At 57.6% G+C, this 16,465-nt stretch overlaps 2 protein-coding genes and 1 long non-coding RNA gene across 3 annotated transcripts; 2 read left to right on the forward strand and 1 right to left on the reverse strand.

Annotated features, from left to right (window-relative positions):
• Window positions 1–976: 976 nt before the first annotated feature.
• LOC130542306 (uncharacterized) lies at window positions 977–3,215 on the forward strand. The gene is made up of 3 exons (XR_008956774.1): window positions 977–1,063; window positions 1,708–1,769; window positions 3,063–3,215. It is a non-coding gene; the product is annotated as an uncharacterized LOC130542306 (long non-coding RNA).
• Window positions 3,216–7,440: 4,225 nt separating this feature from the next.
• CALML6 (calmodulin like 6) lies at window positions 7,441–13,168 on the forward strand. Its single transcript, XM_048221989.2, has 6 exons — window positions 7,441–7,467; window positions 10,139–10,228; window positions 12,302–12,476; window positions 12,589–12,733; window positions 12,811–12,911; window positions 12,984–13,168. The coding sequence occupies exons 1-6, from the start codon at window positions 7,441–7,443 to the stop codon at window positions 13,028–13,030; spliced, it is 585 nt and encodes a 194-aa protein (XP_048077946.2). The 3' UTR covers window positions 13,031–13,168.
• A 276-nt stretch (window positions 13,169–13,444) lies between these two features.
• TMEM52 (transmembrane protein 52) lies at window positions 13,445–15,364 on the reverse strand. The gene is made up of 5 exons (XM_026520183.4): window positions 15,254–15,364; window positions 15,125–15,168; window positions 14,971–15,012; window positions 14,173–14,351; window positions 13,445–14,067 (listed from the first exon to the last, which is right to left on the reverse strand). Exons 1-5 carry the CDS (start codon window positions 15,317–15,319, stop codon window positions 13,892–13,894), a joined length of 507 nt encoding a protein of 168 aa, XP_026375968.2. The 5' UTR covers window positions 15,320–15,364; the 3' UTR covers window positions 13,445–13,891.
• Window positions 15,365–16,465: the final 1,101 nt, after the last annotated feature.

Raw genomic sequence — 16,465 nt, forward strand, 5'->3', positions numbered from 1 at the left:
GTTACAGCAGCTGTTGGTGCTTCATTCCTGCCTACAGCTGAAAAATTCCACGCACAGATACACGGCACTCTGCTTGCCCGTCGCCTGTGGATGGACGTTTGGGGGGTTGCCACCTTTTGGCCATTGTGATTAGAGCTGCTACAATTATTCGTGTACACGTTTTTGTTTGAACACCTGTTTTCAGTCGCGGGTTTGTTGTTGTTGTTGTTTTGTATTTATCTAGTTGTGGAACTGTGGGTCATACATAGCTCTGTGTCTACCCTGAGGAACCAGCAAACTATTTCCCACAGCAGCTGATCTCTTTTACGTTCCCAACCAGCAACACACAAGGGTTCCAGATGTTCCACACCCTTGTGCCTCCCCACCTCGGGGGCTGAGGCAGTTGACCTGGACCCTCCTGCCTGCCCCAGCCGGTCCTCCCTCAGACCAGCTGCTCTCATGCCCCTGTGTGAGGCCAGCCTGTCAGGACAGTGGGATTGCCTTGGGCGCCCTGACCAGGACCCCTGACTAGGACACAAGGGCTGCTCCAACAGCCAGAACCCCCAACCATCTTCTGAAGTGAAGGCGGGTGCTCAGGGAGCTATAGGGGTCTCTGTGGGAACAGCAAGGGGGTGGTCACTCGGTCTCCACACTCTTCTGCCCCCACTTACTCTTGGCCACTAGGCTTTGCTCCAAGTGGGCACATTACACTCAGGCCAGGTACCACTGCATGTGCCCTGGGGCGGGCAGTGGGGAGTGGGACCACAATTGCCTTTCTGCAGGGCCCCCAGTCTCCCACCCCCAGGGTCCCAGTCCTGCAGGTGCTGAACAGCCAGGGCTCTATCTGAAGGTGCACCTGCCGCGTCTCTAGAGAGTGCCCCTGGGGCCTGAGGGCTGTTTGTTGAGAATCCTGTCCCTGAGGCCCAGCCCACCGGCCGCCTGGGAGGTGATGCAAGGGTTTGCCTGGGAAGGGCAATCAGAGGCAGGGCTGGGCAGAGGGCCGTCTGGCCTGGAGAAAGATGGTGTGCAAGGGCCGTAGTCTCAGAGGCTGGAGGACACAGCACCTGAGGTGGAGGAGGAAGTGGTAGGCTGGGACCCCAAGCAGCAGGGGTGCTGGCAGGAGCCAGGAGCACCCACAGGCCCTTGGGTTGGCCCTCCTTTGGAGGCTGGGCCTGCGGGCACGGGGTGTTTTGGAAACCAGCAGGTGTGGCTAGGCACGTGGGGTGGCTGCCTGGTGCCGGGGGGGCCCTGGAGCTCTCGCTGTGACGTCTGTCTGGGACCAGCTGGGCCATGCTGTATTCCCCTGGGCTTCTGCCCAAGGCTCATGCCCAGACCTGCTCTGGGGTACCCTGGGTGGGGGAGGGGATGGCTAGCCTGCTGGATCAAACTTCTGAGGGCCTGTCTGTCCTGCCCTGTTGCCGCTCCAGCAGACCCTGGTGGCCATGGGGCCCAGAACTTGGGTGGACTCTTTGGTGCCTAGACCTCTGAGACAGACCATGGGGAGAAAGCCTCTGAAGAGGGTGCAGGGTGAGGGGCTTTGGGTCAGCCCTGACTGGGCACCACCTGGGGCACGGCTGAGGCCAACATCATGGGTGTTCCACCCCTGCTGCCTGGCCCTGCCCCACAGGCCATGGGTGGTGCTTGAGGCTAGGCTGAGTGGAGAGATAGGGTAGGCAGTCCCCCTCCGCAAGGGGCATCACCTTGAGCCTCAGTTTCTCCTCTGTGCAGGATGGACCTCCAGGCTTCTACCGCCCTCTGGCTGCTGGGCCAACTGGAACCCCACTGTAAAGGTCTGAGGCTCTTGACGCATTTAAAACCTCTTTTAGCTTTGGATAAAATGTCCTTGGTGTGGTCACGTGCAAACAAGACCGAAGGAGAGAGGAGCGTCAGAGGCCCTCCAAGAGCAGGGGCACAGGGCACAGGGCACGCCGGCTGTGAGCCCCTGGGGGCCAGGACAGTTACACAGCAGCCAGGCAGTGTCCCAGGACGCCAAGACCAGGAGCCATGGTCCCGCTGGTGCAAAGGGCCATCTGGGGACCGGGGTGCTTCTCTGGGGGCCTGGACATTCAGGGTAGGAGTCCAGCCCAAGGCCCGTCGGGGCTCCACTTTTCCGCGGTCGGCGCCCTGCCCCACTCCCCGCCACCCGTGGGGTCCGCCTTAGGGGTGCACGAAAGGCATATTGTGTATTTTTCTCCTGACAAAAGTGCGACCTAAAAGTGAGGTTTCGAGGGCAGCAGGGTTTTGAGACGAGAGACGGAGGGTGGCACGGGCGGCGGCCTAGGCGGCGACCCTGGCCCAGTTTCAAGCCCTGGACTGCAGACCCCAGACCCTAAACGCCGCGGGCGGAGAACGGGGCCCGCCTGGCTGCACGCGGCCCACGAGCGCCGCCTAGTGCCGGCGTGTGGAGAGGCCGCCGGACTCGCCACTTCCGGGCGGGAGCCGAGGGCGGGCCAGCGAAGGGTGGGGGCGGGGCCGGTGCTGAGCGACGGGGCGGGGGCGGGGCCGGTGCTGAGCGACGGGGCGGGGGCGGGGCCGGTGCTGAGCGACGGGGCGGGGGCGGGGCCGGTGCTGAGCGACGGGGCGGGGGCGGGGCCGGTGCTGAGCGACGGGGCGGGGGCGGGGCCCGCGCGCAGACACTTGCCCCGCGCGGCCTCAAGACAGGCGGCGGCGGGGCGGGAGAAGCCCTGTCCCGGACGCCAACCGGGCGGTGGGCTGCGGGTCTGGCACTCCCCAGGAAGAGCCCCGTCTGCTCCACCAGCCCTGCAGCCCTGTCGCCCCACCAGGAACACCAGCCCTGCAGCCCTGCGGCCCTGCAACCCCACTAGCCCCTGCAGCCCCGCCAGCCCCCGCAGCCCCTCCCGCCGGACCTGCCCCTGCAGCCCCGCCAGCCCTCTTGACCGCTCTCCCTCCCGCCTTACTGCGGCCTTGCTTTGAAGGTTGTGTCCTGTGAACGGAAAGCAGCTAGGATCTGCTTTTTTCCCCCCAGTCTGACAGTCTGCCACTTTACGTGGTGATTGTTTTGGTTATTGATGTATTTGGATTTCTTTTTAAAAATAAACGTACCTTTTTTTTTTTTTTTCAAGGGGGCGCCTTGGTGGCTCAGTCGGTTAAGTGTTTGATTCCTGATTTGGGCTGAGGTCTTGATCTCCAGGTCGCGGGATCAGGCTCACAAGGGGCTCTTGCTCAGCACAGAGTCGGCTCGTCCCTGTCCATCCGCTTCTCCCGAGCTTGTGCTCTCTCTCAAATAAATAAATAAATAAAATATTTAAAAAATTTTTTAAATGAAATTTTTAAAAATATTACTTTTTAAATTTAAATTCAATTTAATTAACATATAGTGTATTTTAGTTTCAGAGGTAGAGGTCAGTGATTCATCAGTTGCATACAACACCCGTGCTCGTCGCATCACGTGCCCTCCTTAATGCCCGTCACCCAGTTACTCCAACCCCCACCCTCCAGCCACCCTCAGTGTGTTCCCTAGAGTTGAGTCAAAATAAACTTTATTTTTAGAACAGTTTTAGGTTTAGGGAAGAATTGCGAGAGTACAGAGTTCCCAGGCACTTCACGCTCGGTCATGTCTTACATTAGCATGATACATTTGATGTTGTCACAGTCAGCCAATAGTGACGTATTATTATTAACCAACGTCCCTGCTTTATTCAGATTTCCTTGGTTTTTAACAACTATCCTCCTTCTGTCCCAGGATCCCAACTTGCATTGAGTCATCATGTCTCCTCGGGCTCCTCTGGGCTGTGACAGTTTCTCAGACTTTCTCTTTATTTTGATGACCTTGACAGTCTGGAAGGTCAGGACATTTTATAGAATGTGCCTCTCCTGGGATTCGTCCGTGGTTAGACTGGGATTGCAGGTTCGGGGAGGATGACTGCGGACGTGCCGTATGTACCCTTCTCCTCGCATCATGTCAGGGGTGCCTGCTGTCATCGTGACCCATCTGCGCGATGCTGACCTTGATCACCTGATGGAGTCAGCACCTGTCTCTCCCTTTCCACACTCTACTACTCTGTGGAAGGGAGTCACTATTGGAGCCTGGGTTGTGTTTCCCCTGCTTGAGGCTAGAATATCTGCACAAATAATTAGAATTCTTCTGTATGGGAGCTTTGACTCCTGTCTCCATTCGTTTATTCTGTCACTTATACCAGTAGGGACCCATCAGTGTTTACTTATGTCTATCATGGTGATGAAATATATGGAACACAAAAGTTTCCATTTTAACTGTACAGTGTTGTGGCATCGAGTACATTCCTGTTGTGTGCAGCTGTCACGACCACCCATTCCAGACCACCTGGAAGTCCGTCTCCATTAAACACTAATGCCCCATCTCCCACCCCCAGCCTCTGGGGCCCACCGCTCTCCTTTCTGTCTCTATGAACACCGTGACTCTAGAGACCTCGTGTAAGTGGAATCATACACTATCTGTCTTATTTTTAATGGAAGTATAATTAACATACAGTGTTATATTAGTTTCAGGTATGTAACGTAATGATTCAGCCCGTGTGTACACTGCTCAGTGCTCATCACAGTAAGTGTACTTAATCCCCTTTATCTTCCCCCGTCCCCCTCCAGCCTCCCCGCTGACAACCACCAGTCTTTCCCTGTACTTAAGAGTTATTTTGTTTATTCATTTGTTTTGTTTCTCAAATTTCACGTATGAGTGAGATCATATGCTATTTGTCTTTCTCCAGCTTATTTCTCTCAGCATTATACTCTCTAGGTCCATCCATGTTCTTGCAAATGGCAAGATTTCATGCTTTTTTTTTTATGGCTGAGTGGTATATATGCCACCTCTTCTTTATCTATTCATCGATGGGTGTATGCTAGGGTTGCTTCCGTATCTTGGCTATTGTAGGTCATGCTGCAATAAACATAGGGGTGCATGTATCTTTTCAAATTAGTGTTTTCTTTTCTTTGGTTAAATACCCAGTAGTGGAAATACTGGATCATATGGTATATCTATTTTTAATTTCTTGAGGAACCTCCACACGGTTTTCCACAGTGGCTGCACGAGTTTGCATGCCCACCAACAGTGCAGAACAGGGCTCCCCTTTCTCCACGTCCTCACCAGCACTTGTTAGTTATTGTGTTGTTGATTCTAGCCATTCTGACAGGTGGGAGGCGATGTCTCATCGTGGTTTTGATCTGCATCCCTGATGATTAATGATGTTGAGCATCTTTTCATGTGTCTGTTGACCATTTGTATGTTTTCTTTTCTTTTTTAAAAAAAGATGTATTTATTTATTTGGGGGGGAGAGGAAGAGAGAATCCTAAGCAGACTCCCTGCTGAGCATGGAGCCCGACTTGGGGTTCCATCCCATGACCCTGAGATCATGACCTGAGCCGGAACAAGGAGTCAGACAGTTAACTGACTGTGCCTCCCAGGCGCCCCCATACGTTTTCTTACTTTGTCCTTCGGAGGCTGGCTTATGTCACTGAGTATAATCGGCTCCAGTTTCATCCACATTGTAGCAGGTGTCAAGATTTCCTCCTTTTTTTTTTTTAAAGATTTTATTTATTTATTTGACAGAGATAGAGACAGCCAGCGAGAGAGGGAACACGAGCAGGGGGAGTGGGAGAGGAAGAAGCAGACTTCCAGCGGAGGAGCCCGATGTGGGGCTCGATCCCAGAACGCCGGGATCATGCCCTGAGCCGAAGGCAGACGCTTAACGACTGTGCCACCCAGGCGCCCCAAGATTTCCTCCTTTTTAAGGCTGAATAGTAACATTCCATCGTACGTTGTATTAGGGTTCTCCAGAACACACACACACATATGTGTAAAATATATAGAGATGAGGAGATTGACTACAGGAATTGATCCAAGCGGTTGTGGAGGCCAAGACGTCCCACAATCTGCCCTCTGCAGGCTGGGGACCCAGAAAGCTGGTGGTGTGATTCAGTCTGAGTCTGAAGGCCAGAGAGGCAGGAGCACTGATTTCTGAAGGCGGGAGAAGATGGACGCTCCACTTAGGCAGAGAGCAAACTCATTCTTCCTCTGCCTTTTTTTGTTTTATTGGGCAGATGGGACAATGCCCACCTGCTTTGGCGAGGACGTCTTCCTTCCTGACTCAGTTTATGGAATCAGATGTTCATCTCTGGCAGAGATGCTGTCACAGACACATCCAGACGTACTGTTTTACCAGCTCCCTGGGTGCTCTTAGCCCAGGCAAGCTGACGCGTAACAGTAACTACCGTGTATGGATACACGATGTTTTGTTTATCCGTCTGTCCCTTGCTGTACATTTCGGTTGTTTCTACCTTTTATGTGTTGTGAATAATGCTGCTATGACCACGGGCGTACCAATATCTGCTCAGGTCCCTGCCTCTCCGTTCTTTTAGGTGCACGCTTGGAATTGGAACTCCTGGGTCATGTGGTCATTCTATGCCTACTTTCTTGAGGAATCCGCATGCTGTTTTCCGCAGGAGGTCCAGTGTTCCAGTCCCACCAGCTGTGCGCAGGGTCCCAGTTTCTCCACATCTCCCCTAACACTTGTTTTCTGTTTTTTTGATCATAGCCATCGTAATGGGTGTGAAATGAGAGATCGTTGTGGTTTTGACTTGCATTTTCCTAACGGCTAGTGATGAGCATTGTTCATGTGTTTCTTTGCCATGTGTGCATATTTTTTGGTAAAATGTCTATTCAAGTCCTTTGCCCACTTCTGAATTAGGTTGTTTATTTTTGTTGTTGTTGCGTTGTAGGAATTCTTTACATATTCTGGATATGAATCCCTTATCAGGGACGCCTGGGGGGCTCAGTCAGTTAAGCATCTGCCTTCAGCTCAGGTCATGATCTCAGGGTCCCGGGATCGAGCCTCACGGCGAGATCCCTGCTTATGGGGGAGCCGGCTTCTCCCTCTACCCCTTCCCCTGCTCGTGCTCTCTCGCTCTCAAATAAATAAATAAGAATCCCTTATCAGATATCTGATTTGTGAATATTTTCTTCCAGTCTGTGGGGTGCCTTTTCACTCTGTTGATGGTGTGCTTTGATGCACAGTGGGTATTTATTTTATACTTGAGTTATAATCTGATCCTACTTAATTTATTTTCTTGCTCACGTTGTTCCAGCATTGGCCCCTGGGAGCTCTGTCAGGTGGCTGGGTTTACTTTTATGACATTACTTGCTGCTTTCTAGATACGCTGCTTTTCTTAGGCTTCTGTCTTCTTTCCTGTAGTCTGTTGGGTTTATTACATTTTCTTTATTCCTTTCTCCCTCCACAGATATGGAAGTTATACAACCCATTTCTATTATTTTAGTGCCTACGTTCAAGTTTCACATACATTTTAATCTCAATTACCAGCTCTGGCCATTGCTGAACTGCCGGGACCTTACACGTGCACCCCTTCCCGTCTGCCATCGGTGCTGGTCCAGAGCTGGGCTTTGTTTTTACACCCCTTGTCCAGGCTGGGCTCCCCTGAGCAGACCCTGAAATGAAGACTCAAGACTAGGACATGGAGTTTTTCTTGGGGTTGGAGGAGGTAAGAGGGGTGGTGAGGGGGCCTTCCTGGGGCTGAGCAGGGGACACTGTGGCAAAGGACAGATGGGGCTCAGCACACTTGGAGCCTGAGGAGGCCAGCTCATGGGTGCAGTGCATTGCTGGTGGGCAAGGAGGCTGTTTGCAGGTAGCATGCAGAGTATGGGTCCCAGACTGTGGCCTGCCCTGTGCTGGTTTAGGACGCCTCAGGCAGAAGCTGCGGGAAGAGGGGCCCCTGGGAGAACCACTGGTAGGTGTAGTCTCATGCCTGGCTAGGTCATGCTCCAGCCCTCAAAGCAGCCCCTGGGGCTGCCCGTGCTCCCCCAACTCCTGCCAGCTCCACCCATCCGTCCCTTCATTCTTCAGTGTCCTTGAGCTCCCAGACGCAGCTGTCCCCAGACAGATTATGCTGCAACTTACCCCTGGTTGTTGGCCTAGTGGCAGGGAAGGGGGGTGGATGTCCTGACAGGGATAAATGTTGCCTGGGGGGGTTTGTGGGGAGGCCTCGGAATTCTGTTTCAGCTGAGGTGCGGGTGCAGCTCTTCCCAGGGAGGGGTGAGCAAACCCCGCGGGTGTAGAAGGTTCAGAGGAGTCTGGGCCTTAGAACTGAGGGGGACAGCCACCTGGATGTCCCTACACACATGGCAAGGCCCCAGCTTTTCCCAGCAGGGTCCTGACAACAGGTCGGGTACTGGGCAGGCACTGCCTGGTCTTTCTCCCTCCTGCCCAATCCAGAACAGTGACCGTTGCAGCAGGTGAACCCCCAGGGAGGAGTGTGTGCCTGCCCCCAGTGGTGCCTTGTCACAGCCGGCCGGTGAGGAATCCATCTCAATACCCCTTCTAGTTGTGCATTGGGTCCTACGGAAGCTGACCCCGAGATGGAGTTTGGGTGCAAGCTGTGTGCAAGGGGTCAACCCCAGAGACAGGGAGGGGGCAGGATCGGGCGGAGGGAAGTTCAGCTGTGCTGCTGGAAGCCTCAGGCCAGCCATGGGGACTCAGGCCGCATGAAATTGGCCCTTCAGAAGTTCTACCTGGGGCCACAGTGGCTGTGAGCTGGGTCTGCACCTGAGGCTGCCCTGGAAGGGTGGGGGCCTTGTGTTGTCATCTCACTGGGGACCCCCAGTGCCAGTGTCTATGGGTTTCTTCCCTCTTCCAGGGAGGGGTCAGTGGGCAGGCACTTGCTGGTGGGGAGGGGCTGGGATTGCTTTGTCGCCCACGCAGGCTTTCACTACACCCTCACCTGGGTTTCCAGTCTGTGAGTTCAGCTGCTCTCTTCGGGTGCCCATGCCTCCTTCCAGACCTGCCCACAGGAAATTCCATGTGCGCTGCAGTTGGAAGGGTGGTTCCAGAGGCCCAGACACGGATGCCCAGGTTCTCGGGGCATACTGCCTTCAGTGGCCTTCTGTATCAGTCAGAATCTCCGGAAAAACAGGCCAATGGAAGTGGGAGGGAGAGTGAGGGAGAGAGGTTGTTTTATTTTAAGGAGTTGGTTCCCTTTGTGGTGATTGTGGGGCTGGTGGGTTCAGAGGGCTGAGACCCAGGGAGGAGCTGATGTTGCAATTCCAACCCAGAGCCTCTGGAGCAGAATTCCCTCCTCCTCTGGGGAGCTCACTCTTTTTCTCTTAAGGTCTTCAACTGATTGGATGAGGCCCACCCACATGATGAGGGTCATCTGCTTTATTCAGAGTCTGTGGATTTCAATGTTAATCACATCGAAAACCATGCACAGCTGCATTCATTGCAGCCTTAATCACAACAGCAAAGAAGTGAAAACAACCTAAATTTCCATGGACAAGAAAACGGATAAAACGTGGTCTTTCCACCCAGTGACATATTATTCCACCTTATAAAGGAGAAAATGCTCGGGCTCTGTCAGTTAGGTCATCCGACTCTTGATTTCAGCTCAGGTCACGATCTCAGGGTTCTAAGATTGAGCCCTGTGTAGGGCTCTGCGCTGGGTGGAGAGCCTGCTTGATTTTCTTACTCCCTCTCCCTTTACTCCTCCCCCCCTCTAAAAAAAAAAGAGGAGGACGTGTGGACACCTGCTAGAGCATGGCGAGACCTTGAGGACATCATGTGCAGTGCCATAAGCCAGTCCAAAAGGACAAAGCCTGTCTAAGTCCATTTCTATGCAGGAGTCGGAGCCATGGAGAAAGAAAGTCGATGGTGGGTGCCAGGGGTTGGGGGGTTGATGTTTGATGGGGAGTTTCAGTTGGGAAGATGGAAAGCTCTGGAGACGGACGGTGGGGATGGTTACACAAGAGCGTGAACGTGCTTCACACTCCTGACTGTGCGCTCACAAATGTTAGGGTGGTCAATTTTATATGTGGGTTTTTTTTTTTTTTACCACAAATTAAAAAAAAAAAAGATTGTGGTTTGTAACAGATGTTTAGTAAATGTCAGTTCTCCCCGAGTAATAGTTTATGTTGATTTCATCACTGTAATCAATAAATATATGGAAAAAAACCCTTCGTAACGACATCTAGACTAGTGTGGGAGCAGAAGTCTGGGCTCCGCAGTCCAGCTAGACGCGGGAAGTTGGCCCTCGCACCTGCTTTCTCCTCAGGCCGCCACCTGGTCTCGCTGTCTTTGCTCATTGGCCTCCTGCCCCTGTGTGGTGGTTGGGATGTGTAGAGGGGACTAGTTTATTGAAATGTTTCCGACTCCTGTTCTAGTCTGAGCTTTTCAAGGGAAGGGAGTGGGAGAGTCTTTTCTTATCATCACAAAGCCTAAAACCAGGACGAGAGAGCGCAGCCAGGGCAAAGGTAGGGGACCACCCCGCAGACCCGCAGCCGGCTTCCCCTTCAACCCTGTCCCCTGGGCCTTCTGGCCGGGTGCCCGCTGGAGCCATCCTGTGCGTCAGCACAAATCCTGTGGCCTCAGCAGCTGGCCTGGGCCTCAGTGGGGAGCGTCCTGGAGGCTTCAGACACTCTGGCAGGCCCAGAGCCGAGCCGGTGGGGCCACGGCACATCTCACCTGCTCAGATCATCAGGCAGTTGTGGGCTGGGGCAGGCGTGTGTCTGTGTGACTCTGGGGGGGCCACGCACAGGCGTGAGGGTATTAGGTGGGGGCGCCCATCTGTGACCATCCCTGGGGGGAGCTGGAGGCAGGGATGGGAGGAGTCCTCTCAACCCATGAGGCTCCAGCCTGCAACCACAAGCCTCCAGCCCTGTGGCCGGGCCAGTGGGTCCTGTGCTCAGCGCCAGGGTCGGAGGAAGGAGGCCCTCGGTGGGGTAAGCGTGGGTGTGTGTGTCCAAGGGCTGAGCGCACGTACGTGGGGTGTGCGTGCTGCTCGGGCAGCTTGTCACTGAACGGTCAGGCCATGAGGCTCCCTCGGGAGCCAGCTTTGCTGTTCTGAGTGGAAGGGAGGTCAGGTTTCTCCGAGAAACCCCAGAATAGCCCCTGGCTGCTCAGAGGAAACCTGGTCTGGCCTCCTGGTAGCCAGTCTGACCCCCTCTCGCCCCCACTCCATGTCCAGCTGTCTCCTCCCTGGACTGCACAGGGTGGCCAGAGGGATGCATTCATTCTCTCAACCTGTCTTTAAAGACTGCCTGCAAAGCACTGGGCCCACAGGGATTTGGGGGTGTCACGAGGCCAGGGTGGGCATTCAGAAAGAACACTCATGTAATGATGACAGGCTGTGTGAGGGTCCTGCGGCAGAACGGTGGAAGGGGGTCGCTGTGGGGAAGGAGATTTGAGGAGGTTGACACGGTGAAGAGGAAACAGCAAAGGACGAACAATGTGCAAACACTCTGGGCCTCCCGGGCCACCAGGCAGCCCCTTTCCTGGCCCTCAGTCCATGGTGTCTACCTGTGCTTCGGCTCCAGAGGGCCGAGGCTGGGCCAGGGGCCTTAGCTGGCACCTAGGGTCCGAAAGGGAGCTTCAGGGTGAGGGGAGGCTCAGGCCAAGGAGGGCCAGGAGGGGCTATGTGGGGAAGGGCCAAGCCTGGCCCAAAATAGGGCTGCAGGATCTCCCCGCCATACAAGGATCTTGGAATCTGGACTCTGGGGACCCCAGGCAGCTGGGCCCAGCTAAATGCGGCTGACACCTCCGCCCCTGATCTCTGGTGCCACTGCGCAGTGTCCTCCCCGTCGGCCACAGACATGGTAAGGCTGTTCCCGGCACCCGGCAGAGCCCCTGGTGGGCTGGCTGGGTGGTGGAGAGGGTGCTGGGAGCAGTGTCCGGGGGGAGAGAGGATGGGACAGGGCCTCCAAGCACAGGCATGGGCTGGGGCCATACCTGAGGGTATGAGTGTCTCTCTGGGAATCGAGGGAGCAGTTCAGCAAGGCTGGAGGGACAGGGCAGTGTGGGGGGCCAAGGCTGAGCCCTGCTGGTTGCTGACGCCACCCTTACTCTGGGGGCTGGGATAGGGGAGCCCTTTTTGAAAGCTGCCATGGCAGTGGCGGGCAGGGGAGGTCAGGGGCCCCAGAAATGCCAGAACAGGCTGGGGTCCTTTACCCTGACCTGGGTCATGCTTCCCCATGGCGTCCTTCACCTGGTCTCACCTGGTGTCTATGGCCTCGGCCTCAGAGACTGGGCCCACCGATACTCCCTCACATGGCTGGCCCTGAGCCTTGGTGTCCCACACCTGGCCTCTGCCTCCTGTGTCCTTCCCCTGAAGCTGCGTGGCAGGGTCCCACTCACCCCTCCAGACCTATCCCTTGTGCCCCCTTATCTGGAAGCTGCTCTGGGCTGGGGGCCTCCTTTTTTAACCTTAGTCCCTGAAGGGTTGCCAAGTGGATGGACAGGGAGGGGTGCCATGTGTGCTGGGGCCTCCAACCTTCCTCGGACTGAGGGGCAGAGGAGGCCCCGGTGAAGCTGGACCGGTGTCCCTGCAGACGGAGCGCCTGACAGCTGAGCAGATCAAGGAGTACAAGGGGGTCTTTGAGATGTTCGACGAGGAGGGCAATGGGGAGGTGAAGACCGGAGAGCTGGAGCGGCTCATGAGCCTGTTGGGCATCAATCCCACCAAGAGCGAGCTGGCCTCCATGGCCAAGGACGTGGACAGAGACAGTGAGGCTGGGCTGGGGGCAGCCCTGGATGGGGGGGTCACCTGTGAGTGTGAGCGGGAACGGCCGCACCAGCTCACCCTCACGCGGCCGGGCCTGCTGCTTGCTCCCTGCAGACAAAGGATTCTTCAACTGTGACAGCTTCCTGGCCCTGATGGGGATTTACTGGGAAAAGGCCCAGAACCAGGAAGGCGAGCTGAGGGCAGCGTTCCGTGTCTTCGACAAGGAGGGCAAGGGCTACATCGACTGGGACACACTCAAGTAGGGCCTGGAGCTGGGCAGGGGGTGGGCGAGGGCCAGAACCCTCTGGGCTGCCACTCAGCCTGGGGGCCCCGCAGGTATGTGCTCATGAACGCAGGTGAGCCCCTCAATGAGGTCGAGGCTGAGCAGATGATGAAGGAGGCTGACAAGGACGGGGATGGGACCATCGACTACGAGGGTGAGTGAGGGACGGGCCTGGGAGCCGGGCGGCTGGGCCAGGCTGGTGGCTGACCTGTCCTTCTGCTCCCAGAGTTTGTGGCCATGATGACCGGAGAGTCCTTCAAGCTGGTCCAGTAGGAGCAGGTGCTGTGGCCGGGGGAGGCCTGCCTGAAGAAGGCCACTGCCTGCTGCTGCCCACAGTGCTGCCCCCAGGCCGCCCACACGGCCACCCACCCCACCCGGCCCCACCTCTGGCCAATAAACACTCCAGCCCGACTAAGGTGTGTTTCACTGCCCCTACTTAGCCCAGAAAGGAGGGGCTGGCAAGGATTTGGGACTGGAGAAAGGAAAGGGTTTTCCTAGGGCAGCCATGGCACATGGCCATCATTCCTGCTGTGACATCTGACACCACGCACTGCCTAGCTCAGGGCTCTGGGCACCAACCGGAAAGCCAGATTTGGGGCAGGTCGAAGACTACCACTTGCCCTTCTGTCTGCACTTGGGGGTGGCTACCCACAGGCCCCTCCCAGAGCCTTTTCCTACAGATGGAGATCACTTAGGTACAAACTTTATTCTCTCTCCAAAAAGCTGGGGGTGTCACAGCCAGCCCCGAGCCCTGAGGCTTAGGCCTGTGGGGTCAGGGGTGAACGCAGCAGCCTGCGTGTGCATGCCCTAGTGTGTGTGGGTGCATGTGTGTGGCCAACACAGGGCCAGCTGGCTGGGCCGCCTGGCGTTACATAGCAACGAGGCCAGGGCTGCAGCAATGTGCTGGACGGGCTGGCCTTCCCTGGGGAAGGATGGTAGGGGTGTGCTGGGGGTGCCCTCGCACTGGTCCCCTCTGAGCACAGGGTGGCTGGCAGAACTGGGAGGTTCAAGAGAGTTTTCCTCTGCCTTTGAGGGACACCAGGGCTACCGCTGGGGATGCTGGGCACTGGAGCCTGGCTCCCGGAGTCCCGCCAATGTCTCTAGGCCTCAGGACCCAGGGAGAGGACTGGGTTACTAAGAGGGGGGTGGCTCTTCCTGTCTGGGTTTGGCCATCTTGACAGCCTCTTCATAGGAGGGCGGCAGCTCAGGGGCATACAGGCTGTAGGCAGGAGGGGTCATGGAGTCGAGGTCCAGCTCCCCACAGGGAAGGGGCAGCTGCATGCCCAGCGGGTACTGCACAGAGCTGTAAGCTGCAGGGAACCAGAGGGGGTTTGTGGGGATGAGTCTGCTCTCACCCGCCCCCCACATCCCCCTGCAGGTGGGCAAGCCAACAGGTGAGGTCTGCAGGCACTCACAAGTCACAGTGCTGTGCACAGGGCTGTCACTGTCCATAGGGCTGACTGTCAGGTCGCAAGGCTGAGGTGTTGGTGGCAGGTGTGGCTGGCTGTGTACCCGTTTCCGGAGGCAGCAGAACCGGACACAGCTGGCTGTGACCCCACACAGCAGCAGCAGAAGGACAGCGAGTAATATAAGCCTGTGCAGAGAGGAGCGAGACCGTGCAACTGGACTGACCCCTGGCCACCGGGGACCTGCTCCCCAGGGGCAGTCATGGCCCAACCACCCTAGACAGGACAATGGGCAGGATAAAAGAAAACCAGAGAACGTCTCTCCAGGCCAGAGACCTCCTTCCAGGCCAGAGCTGGGCCCGAGGAGCCGCCCGTCCTGGCATCCTGCTGCCAGGCCTGTCCTGGCTCTCTCCAGGGCTGGCCACAAGTGCCTTGGGCTCACTCCCAGGACACACTGTCCCAGGCCATCTGCACAATTCTGTGCCCAGACCAATGACCATGTTCGCAGGGGCCTCCGGCAGGGGCGAGGAAGGAGGGGGTGGGAAGTGGGCAAGCGGGCTATGAAGGGAAGTCCTGCCAAGGGCCTGGGTGCCCGAACAGTCCCGGACTGGGGCAGGGCCCACAAGAGAGGCCGTCCTGGTGCTGAGGGCTGGAGGCAGGGGTCAGCCTGGGAGGCTGCTGAGGGCCCCAGCGCCCTCCCATCAGCGCCCGGAAGGGGACAGGGCTGGCGACTCCTCATCCGTGGAGCCAGGAGGGTTGGGGGTCTGGTGGGCCTGGCCGGGGGAGAACGCCGCGGCCTCCACTTACCCCACGTGCCACAGGCTGCTCCAGCGGGCCTGGGGCGGGCACCTGCGGGGACGGCGACACCTGGAGCAGGCGGGGCACCGGCCGGGCCGACGGTCCCGCCCGAACCTCCCCCACAGGGCGGGGCCAGGCCCGGGCTCCCACCCCCCTGACTTACAGGTCCGAGGGGTCGCAGCTGCCGTCCGCGAAGCCCAGCGCCACCTGTGGGGACAGGGGTGAGCCCGGGCCGGGGCGCGCCGAGCGCAGACCCGCCCCGCGGTGCCCGAGCCGAGCGCCGGCGACCCACCTGCGGCAGCGGCAGGAGCGGCGGCAGCAGTAGGAGCGCCCGGGAGGCCGGCGCCCCCAACACCATGCTCGGCGCGGACAGGGAGAGCGAGCCCGCGGGCCGCGCCACTTTATGGAGGCCCCGCCCCGCGCAAACCCCGCCCCCGAGACGCGTAGCCACGCCCCAGTGCCCCCGCCCGTCGGAGGCCGGTCCTGCGGCCTCACCCCGGATCCCCTGGCCCAAAGCCCCGCCCGCCAGAGGCACCGCCTCTCGAAGCCCCGCCCCACGCGAGCCCCGCCCCACGGCCCCACCCGCCACGCGGGTCCCGTGAGCCTGCGAGCCTGGAGTCTCCGGGCGGAGGGACCGGGGTCTTGCCCTCCGCCCGGGCGCAGAGCCCCCATCCCGGCCGGGCCAGGCCTGTCCTGCAGTCAGGCTCGGTGCGGGCCGGGCGACCGCTGTGGTGCCCGCGGCTGCACAGGGTGTGGCCTTGGAGGGTGGCGGCCGGGACAAAAGTGGCGGAACTCGCACACACCGCGGCGCTCATGGCAGAAGGCTGAGACAGTCCAGATTCTGGGGGGGTTCCCAGCGTGTTGTTCAACGACATTTATTTTGCTCGCACGCTGCGGGCGCTCACTGTCTGAGGCTGGCCAGGGGCAGGCCCACCGCGGTCTGAGCGTGGTCCCCGGCCCCTGCGGCGTCCTGGGAGCTAACCCCGTTTCCAGAGCACCTCGCCTTGAAAGTGCCCAACCTAGGGCGTGTGGCCTCTGTGGTCCTTGTGGTCTCCGGGTCTGGGGGTCACAGAATGCCTTTTGTCCATTCTGCCAGGAAAGACTGGGGGCCACTTTTTCCACCTCACCACTCTTCTCCCCAGGCTAGTGGCACTGTTAGGTTGGTTCTCTCTGGCCTCTACTCCACCATCTGGAGGTCAGGCTAAGGGAGGTGGTCGGCAGTGCAAAGGTGCAGGGTGGTCAGGCAAGTGGAAGGAGCAGCTACCCTTAACCTTTTTTTTTTTTTTTTTTTTAAGATTTATTCATCTATTTTAGAGAGAGAGCGTGCCAGCACTAGTGAGCCGAGTAGGGGTGGGGGAGAGGGAGGGGGAGAGAAGCTGACCCCCTGTAAGCTTGGAGCCTGAGGCAGGGCTCAATCCTACAACCCTGAGATCATGACCCGAGCTAAAATCAGTCAGTGGCTTAACCAACTGAGCCACCCAGGCACCCCTGACCTGTCTTTCTT

Source organism: Ursus arctos, unplaced genomic scaffold (assembly GCF_023065955.2).
Source record: "Ursus arctos isolate Adak ecotype North America unplaced genomic scaffold, UrsArc2.0 scaffold_32, whole genome shotgun sequence".
In the NCBI taxonomy this organism is placed as follows: Eukaryota; Metazoa; Chordata; class Mammalia; order Carnivora; family Ursidae; genus Ursus; species Ursus arctos.

Excerpts from the sequence above, each read along its gene's own strand:
- CALML6 (XM_048221989.2), top strand. The coding sequence starts at position 7,441 with ATGGAGTTTTTCTTGGGGTTGGAGGAG. Across the intron at positions 10,229-12,301 it reads AGAGCGCAGCCAGGGCAAAG|ACGGAGCGCCTGACAGCTGA; the intron begins GTAGGGGACCAC and ends GTGTCCCTGCAG. Across the intron at positions 12,912-12,983 it reads TGGGACCATCGACTACGAGG|AGTTTGTGGCCATGATGACC; the intron begins GTGAGTGAGGGA and ends TTCTGCTCCCAG.
- TMEM52 (XM_026520183.4), bottom strand. The coding sequence starts at position 15,319 with ATGGTGTTGGGGGCGCCGGCCTCCCGGGCGCTCCTACTGCTGCCGCCG. Across the intron at positions 15,169-15,253 it reads CGCTCCTGCCGCTGCCGCAG|GTGGCGCTGGGCTTCGCGGA; the intron begins GTGGGTCGCCGG and ends CTGTCCCCACAG. Across the intron at positions 15,013-15,124 it reads AGCTGCGACCCCTCGGACCT|GTGCCCGCCCCAGGCCCGCT; the intron begins GTAAGTCAGGGG and ends CCGTCCCCGCAG.